Source organism: Coffea arabica, chromosome 2e (genome assembly GCF_036785885.1).
Source record: "Coffea arabica cultivar ET-39 chromosome 2e, Coffea Arabica ET-39 HiFi, whole genome shotgun sequence".
NCBI classification, from domain to species: domain Eukaryota; kingdom Viridiplantae; phylum Streptophyta; class Magnoliopsida; order Gentianales; family Rubiaceae; genus Coffea; species Coffea arabica.
Genome location: NC_092313.1, coordinates 68,680,181 through 68,689,617, shown reverse-complemented (window position 1 = coordinate 68,689,617; position 9,437 = coordinate 68,680,181). Strand labels below are relative to the sequence as shown.

The 9,437-nt window shown below is 35.7% G+C and overlaps 1 protein-coding gene across 1 annotated transcript; it reads left to right on the top strand.

Annotated features, from left to right (window-relative positions):
• Positions 1–511: 511 nt before the first annotated feature.
• Positions 512–8,180, top strand: LOC113732764 (receptor-like cytosolic serine/threonine-protein kinase RBK2). Its single transcript, XM_027258713.2, has 9 exons — positions 512–1,098; positions 2,250–2,353; positions 2,466–2,807; positions 2,982–3,233; positions 3,314–3,468; positions 6,076–6,155; positions 6,259–6,394; positions 6,476–6,625; positions 7,774–8,180. The coding sequence occupies exons 1-9, from the start codon at positions 1,049–1,051 to the stop codon at positions 7,942–7,944; spliced, it is 1,440 nt and encodes a 479-aa protein (XP_027114514.1). The 5' UTR covers positions 512–1,048; the 3' UTR covers positions 7,945–8,180.
• The last annotated feature ends 1,257 nt before the right edge of the window (positions 8,181–9,437 follow it).

Below are 9,437 nucleotides of genomic sequence, written 5' to 3'. Positions count from 1 at the left end.
TTTTTGACATATTTTTTCAATTATCTTTTTACCTTATATATATATATACATTCTAAAAAGGAGCTACAGTATCAATACTGTGCATATACCAAAGTTACCATGGTATTAAACTCTAATAGGATATAATTAGTATTTGATTTTATATAATTTAAGCGCAACTTAGACCCAGACTCCATATATACACACATGTACACTAATTAGTAATCGATAAATCTAGTGAACTATCTGCAAATGGTGATTGAATTAGATTTACATTATATTTGAGTTTTCATTTATTTTTCATGTTTTTAATCTATAATCACTTAAATTTCAAATTTATAGTTTCTAATCACAAAATTTAGAAATAGACATTGCCCATATGAATTTGGTTTTGGTTTTTTATAGGAAAAAAAAAGATTTAGAAAAAGACAAAAAAGACAAGCAAACATGGAACTTTGACTCGTGTCCTTCCACATAAACGTTGGGGGACTAACTTTCACTTCAGTGTCTTCCCAGTTCCCATTTTCTGCGGAGTATGCAAGAATTTTTTAAAACAATGCAGCAGTTTATTTTTGTTGTAAGGTGAAGAGTACAAATCGGACTTCTCAGCAAATTTTTAGCAAAAAGTTTATCCACTTTATCCTACAATAAAATGCCTTGAAAATTCTCTCTCCTTTTCCCTCTGTTTCCATCGCTCTCCCTTCCCAACGGACCCCATTTTTGTACAGTACCGCCAACCAAGTGTTTCAATTCAACAGGGTCATTTTCTCCTTCTTCGTTTCTTGTGTGTGCTTGTGAGTGAGAGATGAGGAAAAATGGAAAAGAAGGGATCTGCAAGAAAGTGACTTGAATGAGAAATGCAAAAGAATCTTGATAGTATAAGATGTATGCAATGCTGGGATGGTACTGCTGTTACATGAGAAGAAGAAGAAGAAGAGAGAATCGTTTTGGATTCTGTTTTTTCAAGTTGAAAACACATAATAAATGAACCCTTTTTGTATCTCACTGTAAATTATATGTTTCACACTTATGTTTATCAATAGCACATTTTTCAGTCGCCTGTGGATTCATGATTAATTATATTCTAGCCCCTGGACTGCTGCCTCCTCGTCCACAATTGTAAGTAGCCCTTTAATTCCATCTTTCTGGGATTTTGTTAATTTCTTGGGGGGTTTTTTTTGGTATTCTAGGACATTGGCTATTGTTACCTAGTTTGCTGCAAGGTATTTTAGTGCAATTTGTATTCTGTGTTGGAATGGTATGGATATATTTAGTGCAGTTTGTATGTTTGTGTTGGAATGGTTTGGATACATTTACTGCAATTTGTATTGTGTGTTGGAATGGTTTGGATATATATAATCCGGTGCATTTTCAGTTAGGCCTTTGTTTTTCGCACATTTTAGTATTATCTTATTTGCTTCTGTTTCTTGGGAAATTTTTTGCTGCATTAATGAGAATTTGTCCTATGTCTGTAATGTCTTTGTGAGTGTACCACCCACACAAGCATAAATGCAGAAGAGTTTTCGAGTTGGTAAGGAGTCGGTTTTATGAATTTGTTGACTCTCAGAAACATTGGAGTGAGTTTTTCAAGATCTTCTGTGATGTTATCTCTGTGTGTGTGTGTGTGTGTGTTTTGTGTTTGTCACTTTTAAGAACTTTGCAGCTGGACAAGATTTATGAGTTTTTTCTTTTTATTTTGGTTTAGAATGTCTATGAAGTCATTTGGGATCTTTATCAGTGTTTAATACTAACTTCAATTATGAATTCAGTAATTTTTTACTCATTTATGATTCTCTGTTAACATGAATGGTTCTGGATTTCTTTCCAAAGGAGAAGAACAAGAACTTTGGAGGTCCTGACAAATTCATTTTGGAACCTCTGTTTAAGCCGATGTGCCTTCCAAATTTTTTTCTTATGGTATCAGCAATTCCTTTTAGACAGTCTGTGACTTTGACAAAGCCAAAATTGGAAGTCAGTGCGTTTCTTTTCTCAGGTTCTGAGTGGGTATAGGATTTTCTATTATTTGAAACCTATTATTTCTTTCCCAATAGACATGGTAATTTTCCATTATTTGAAACCTATTATGTCATCTTTCACCTCTACTATAGACATGGTTTCATGGAATATTTCCTTTTGATTTACTTTTCTTTCTGAAATGTGAAGCTACTAGTCCCATTACAGAAGCAAAATTACATGTGTTATGCTCTTAGAAAACTGGAAATCTATACTTTTTATCTTAGGTAATTTATTTCTTGGCGGCGCTTATGCAGGAAAAGTGGTGAGGATCCTAGCACCACACTGGAGAGTGCCTTAGAGCGCAAAGGTTCCATGGCAGGAAAATTCACATGTCTCTTTCCTTCAGCTTCTGCTCAAGGTAGCATGGTTTTGTCTACTCCTTGTTGTACAATCAAATCAAGTCAATCATTCTTCGTCATAGTGTGTCCATCTAGCATTTGTTAATTGCTGGTCATTGGTCTTTTCTGTAGACTTGAGACGTTTTGAGATGGATGGGGAAAACAATGATGAGAGTTCTCCAAGAGGAGTTTTAGAAGCATGTGTTACAGATTTGGACAATGAATCAGGTTCTCCCAGGACTAGGTGCACAGCTTCTAAATCAAATTCAAGCATGAGTTCTCGCTGGCACAAATTCTTTGAACTCTGGAAAAAGAGTACAATAAAGAGATTGCCTTCTTTCCCTCCTTTAGCTTCGCGAAGAAGGAGCAGAACTTTAAGAGACCATGTAGATAATGATTGCTGCCCTGTCAAGTCTGAATGGAAAAACTTCAATCTGGCAGACCTCCAGAAGGCAACTAATAGCTTTAGCCGAGGTCTCCACTTTTTTTTTTTTTTTTTTCTAATATACATGCGGAGTTGTTTTTTTACTTTAACACAAAAGTTCTCTTTCTGCTTTACTAATTACTGTTCATTGTAATATGTCACTAAAATAATTATTACAAATTGTAAGTCTAATGGTCTTTAAGTAAAATAATGTTTCTATGTAGAGAATCTGATTGGAAAGGGTGGATATGCTGAAGTTTACAAGGGATGTTTGCCAGATGGGCAGCTAGTAGCAATCAAACAGCTTAACAAGGGAACACCGGAGGAGCAGATAATAAGTTTCCTGTCTGAGGTTGGCATCATAGCACATGTCAATCATCCTAATACTGCTAAGATGATTGGGTATGGAGTTGAAGGAGGTACTTACCTTGTTCTTCAGCTATCTTCTCAAGGGAGTTTAGGATCGCTGCTTCATGGTTCGTAAATTTTCTTTACTTACTTTTTAGTTCCCATATGCTCCTAAGGTTTCTCATCCATTTATTAATTTTTTTTCCAGGCTCAAAGGAAAAGTTAAATTGGGGTATTAGGCATAAGATCATTCTGGGCACAGCTGATGGCTTACTTTATCTTCATGAAAACTGTCAAAGAAGAATTATCCACAGAGATATCAAAGCTGATAATATCCTGCTTACAGAGGATTTTGAGCCTCAGGTACATTTCTACTTCTGAACTTGCAGATAGACTGAGATAACTTCAGAGTACTATAGGGTTGTCTTCTTTTATTTAGTTCTAATGTACGAAATAAGTCCAACTAATCTGGCTTATTACACAAATACGTGAGTTAAGCGTCACCCTTCAGGAGCCAAGCAATGGGCTGAGGAAGCAAGCACAATTGATTAGCATATCTGTTGTGATCTTGAGGAATTCTGATTAACTTACCATGTTTGATGCCAGTTGATAATCTTAATTTATACTACCTTGCTCTGGATGTTTCTGATTGATTATAATGGTCAACACAGCTTTCCATAACAGATGATCAAAGAGTTGGAAGTTTAGGAAACTTCAACTGATGCTTTCACTAGCACACTAAGTGTGGCTAACATGAGATATGAATATATCTGTAGCGGTGAACTTCAAAATTACATTGATATACGCTAGCAACCTGCTAAATAGCAGAAGCACTGATATGATTTTAGTTGCTAGTATTGAAATCCAACCAGTCGCATAAGTGATGTTAGAATAGGCAAGTTTGCTTGATGTTATGCAAGCATATATGAAGCTTTTATTTTCTCCTAATTTGCTTAGTTGTGGTCAATTCTATAGCCTGAGGATATCTGGCAATAAATGTAGTCAAACAAATATTAATAGTAAAGTTTAGATCATCATCTTGTAAAGCAATAGAAGAATAAAAATTCAAATTACCAAATGATCAAGGCATCAATTTCTCTTTCTATCATCTACTGTTTACGATCATCATTATCACAAACATCTGCTTCTCCTCATTATCTTACCTGGTTCAGTGCTTCATACCTGTGGAACGAACATGGTTTGAACACTTCTAAAGAGGACTCCTCTTGTAGCTCAGAAAACATGGTTTCAAGGTTTATTTGGATCCCCATTTGATTAGGGTGTTCAATATGATACTTTAATCCGATATCATGGACTTCACGCTTTAAATTGTTTTTTCTATTGGCAGATTCTAAGATGGGATGTGTCTTAATTCTTGATTTGGTTTTCCCTGTTTGCGGATCTTCTGTGCTAAGAACTATCATATTCACCAATGCCTTAATTACTTTTGTTTTTTCTTGATATTTGTCATGTACAATCCTTTAGGATTGTAAAATAGTACCTACCTTCGGCTGCTGACTTTCATGCATTGTGTAGACAGTCAGGGTTTGGTCCGTGCATTGTTGAATAATGTATGTAAAGGTCTGAAGATACTGCTTCTTTTAATTTGTCCAGTGGAGTTCATTCTTGCAACCACGTATCAAATTTATGTTTCTTTATTTCATCAAATAGTGCATGGTCGAAGGGTTGTTACTCGTCTAATCTTGGCATACTCCTCTGCACTCTTTGGACGGGAAGACCTTAGGAGCTGTTGCTGTATTGGGGATTGACAGCTTAAAGAAAGGTTTTAGAATCACTTCGAAAATATCCTTATCTCCGTGCAATACCTTGCTTTCATGTCAACTAGTATAAGTTTTTGGAGTATCTAAAGATAAAGTTTCTCTTACAAACAGTAGAATTGTGTATCTTACGATGAATCTCCCTCCTTCATGGGATAATTAGAGAAACCATTTGGGTGAATGGAGATACACTTAGAAAATCATATGCGTTTAGTAATTTTAGTTTCAGGAGTTCTTGAACCAAAAGAGTTCACCACATCAAGTGAATTGCTTTTTTATTGGAATCTTACCATTTTTCAGCTTTTCTCATTTCTAAGCATCTCCCTTCCACAGGAAACCCTCAACTTTCCTACATTTTTGGCACCATGCAAGCTACTTTGATTTGCTAAATGGCATGATGTAGAAGTCCAAGTAGCCATTTTTTCAGGAAAGGAGTACCTTTTAGGCCACTCTATCTGCACAGCTATACTTGAACATATGAAACTAGTGTGATAAGAAAGTCTTTCCTTGTATAAAGTCAATTTTCAGAACACTACCATTTTATGCCTCATAGGCCTTTCCATTTGGATTATGCTTTTATGAGCCTATTTAATTTTCACTTTCCAATTTTTAAAATTCTCCTTATAAGTCCATTACTTAACAATCATAAAAGTCTAAAGAGTCTGTTAAAAACCTCCCTGAAATCACCTGGAGCTTTTTGGACTTTGATTCCTTTATGCTAAGTAATCACCTAGTTCCTAAGTTCTGGGGTTGGCATAGTTTCGTTGTCTGTACAACTATGTCTAAATTCAAAAACAAGTAGAAATTGCCTACCTATGCCTCCCTCCAGCATATCCCAGTCATATTCTTTCTCCTTTAAATCTGGAAGTGCTTTTTAGTTTGACCCACTATTAGATATTAAATCTGATATGGCTCCATTTTTCAGAGTTTTGGTTTTAATTCTTATCACCATTGTGTTTAACCATGACTAAAATGCAATTAACAACCGTTCTGCTCTCTTCATTGTATATATATGCAACCCGTTTGGAAACCCTTCTTTACTTGTCACCGTATCATCTGATTTTAAAAAATTAGAATAAGACTAGTTTGTTTCCATAGCCTGCTTCCAAACTCACTAATCATTTACTATATTTGTCTTTTCTTTATTTAGAACTCAATATTTAAATGACTAACTCAGCCATTTTCACTCTAGATTTGTGATTTTGGGCTAGCAAAATGGCTTCCAAATCAGTGGACTCATTGCAATGTATCAAAGTTCGAAGGAACATTTGGGTCTGTAAGCTCTGAAGTCTAAAATTAAGGGCTTTTTGAACAGTTAATCACATCTTGAGTATGAAAGGGCACAGTAACTTATGCTCTTATTTATTGTTGGCAGTTATTTTGCTCCAGAGTACTATATGAATGGCATTGTGGATGAGAAAACTGACGTATTTGCTTTCGGAGTGCTGCTTTTGGAGCTCATAACAGGACGCAAAGCCCTGGATGAATCACAGAATAGCCTTGTGCTTTGGGTATTATCATGTAAATTTGTTATGGTAGAGGACATTTATTCATGTTAATCTTTTGCATTTATTATGTTTTTCTAAATGCAGGCAAAGCCATTGCTTGAAAACAACAATCTTAGTGAGCTTGTCGATCCTTCTCTTGGTAATGAGTACAATCCAGAAGAGATGGATCGTGTCATTCTGACAGCAACTTCATGCATAGAACAGAATCCCATTGAGCGGCCTCAAATGAGGAAGGCAAGTAGTCTTTCGTCAAACTAATATTGTGTTCCTCCACTGAAACGTTTGAAAATGCAGTTTTGCTTGTAAAATTACTTGCTCAAATCAGCCATGATAGAAAGTAATGAATGTTTGGTATGTCTTAACCTTGGGCATCTTTGTTGATCTGTTATTCAAACATGTCACCATAACATCACTCTTTTGGTGCTCTCTGTAAGCTTATTGTGTAGAAATAAACCTCACATTATAAACGATAACTTGCAAAATGTGGGTCTGCAGATGAAAATTTTCTATGTATAAGCAAAGTCCATGGTAAAATTACAGGTTTTTGACTATTATATTTGCAGTATAGCTAAGAAAAAGAAGATTACGTATGAGTCAATCCAACAAAGCTATATGAGATTCATATATTATATGTCTTTCATCAGAAGAGGTTTATGCCTGCCCTAAGTTCAAGTAGTAGAGCTTCTTTTATCAGTTTCTTCTTTTCAGCAAAAAGATGTGCAAGTTATGCATATGGCTTTTTCTCATCAATAAACAAGTAGAGACTTGGAAAAGGAAAATGGTTCTGAACGACCAAAATGGGAAGAAATATCTGAGGGCATTCATGTATGGCAACTTCTTATTGGATCCAGATTGCAAATTGGAATTATGAATTATGATGTATTTCATGTGGACAAGGTAAAGCATAATGCTAAAATGCCAATGTGCGTTATCAGATGTATGAATGGTAAACGTCAAGGAATTGCGTTCTTGTCTTTATGAAATGAAGCATAATCACGATAATTTCATCTTCTTTGCTTGTGTATATGATCAATGTTTCCAATTCTTCTTTGTTGAGCTGTATTTTGGGAAGGGTGGAAGCTAGCACCTGTGAATTTGTCAACACGCTTTAATTTCTTTTACTAGTTTGATCATATGAAGAAATTAACATCAGCAACATGGCATCCTTGATATATAGTTCTTCATATTAGTTTATAGCAAACTTTCATGGCATGCTACTGAATAGGTTTTCTTTCCTTATATCTCTTTTCTTTTAGAACACGTCAGTCTATATCCTCAGACCACTTTGAAATGCACTAAATACGTCCAAAGCAGTACTAAGTAAATTTTAAGAAAGATCAATCTGGCCACTGCCCGAGTAATATATATTTCAATTTTCGCAGGTGGTAACACTGCTGAGAGGTAATGTTAACTCCTTAGCATCTCTGATGGAAAAACATGATCGATGTCTGCGGAGGACATACTCAGAAGAACTATTGGACGCAGATGAATACAACTCAACCAAGTGTTTAAGTGATGTGAATCAACTTACGCAAACTGCTCTGAATTCTTGAGACTTGAGACAAATGTATGGCCCATACCATTTTGTTGTATATAGCCTTTGCTGCAGTTTGGAAATTTTCTGGTGGGTGTTTATACTTAGTAAACCTGCAGAATTGGAGTTTTTGTTATGTGGCAGTTGAAAGCACCAAGGTTTTGGAGCAAATATTACTCAAATGCCATGTAAACTTTGTTATTCAAACTGCACTAAGAAACATTCCTGTTCATATAAAATTTGATGATCCGTAAATACGCTTTTTTTGACGTGCATGTCTGATGTAGCTGTTTTCCTGCTTAGAACCCCTGAAACAGCAACTTCAATAGTCAGGTTGAAGTCTTCTTCTTGAATCTTTAGTGTCAGTCATTTTCTGCCTCTAGAGCCAATTCTAAAATTTGTGAAAATGGTAGGCTTTTTTCTAAATGGTTTGTGGCCTTGCACATAAATAAAACAGTCTGTCCAAGTTGATGAGATTATCTAGGCCCTGATCGAGTACCTGATTAGCGGCTGCATTGCACTGAGCAAATCAGATGCAGTAAGCAGGGATGATCCAAGCATCTTCTGGCAGGGCTGATCTAAGTATCTTCTGGCAACAACTAGGAATTTGTACTGAGCTACTGGATCCCTTTGGCCATCCAAAACTCAGATGGCTATACTTGTTCCAAGTTTGCTCAACAAGTGGAATTTTAGTGAACTCTAGGCAAAGTCTCATGTGAGAATCTAGTACTTCATGATGCCTAGTTCTGAAACTGGTCCTTCACGATCCTTGTTAACTTGTTTAACAAGTAGGCAAAAGTTTCAACATGTTTCAGTTGATTTTTTTTTTTTTTTGGGCGACACGATAGATTTTACGCCTACTTCTACTCCTACTCTACACTAAGGGAAAGAAGTGAATTCAAGGGGATTAATAAGAAACTTAGAGGGATTGAACCGTCATTGGTGAATTTGTTCAGGAAATCCTGGAGAAGAATCCCTTGACCTACACCCAATGAGAACCTTAAACCTCTCCCTGATAGTCAGCTACTCTAGAGTTAGTTGGTTAACATGTTTCAGCTGATTGAGGAAAGTGTATGGAAAGGCATCTTCTAGTTGTAAACTTTTTCCGGGATTGGCAAGTGGAGGAAATGAGAATTCATTAGCTAAGAATTACAATAGGCTTTTTTTTAAAAACCCACAAGGATAGCCCTCAATCTCTTTTTCATGTAAAAGTTGTTCAATGATTAGATTCCACTTTTTCTGGGTGCACAAATATTTTGGATTATGAAGCTTAATTGTTAATATATATATATATATGTGTGTGTGTGTGTGTGTTTAAAAGCTGGCTCATAGTCAATGCCAATGCCTTTTAATGAAGGGAAGAGACAAATGATTTTCTAGGTTGGTGGGGAGGGGAGATTAGACAAGGACTTGTTTAAGTGATATTATTTGGCTAATTATGTGGGTAAATTTTGTTTAAGTGTTTAAAAAACGTGGTTTTCTAATTTTGACATTTGACAAGCAACTTCAGTA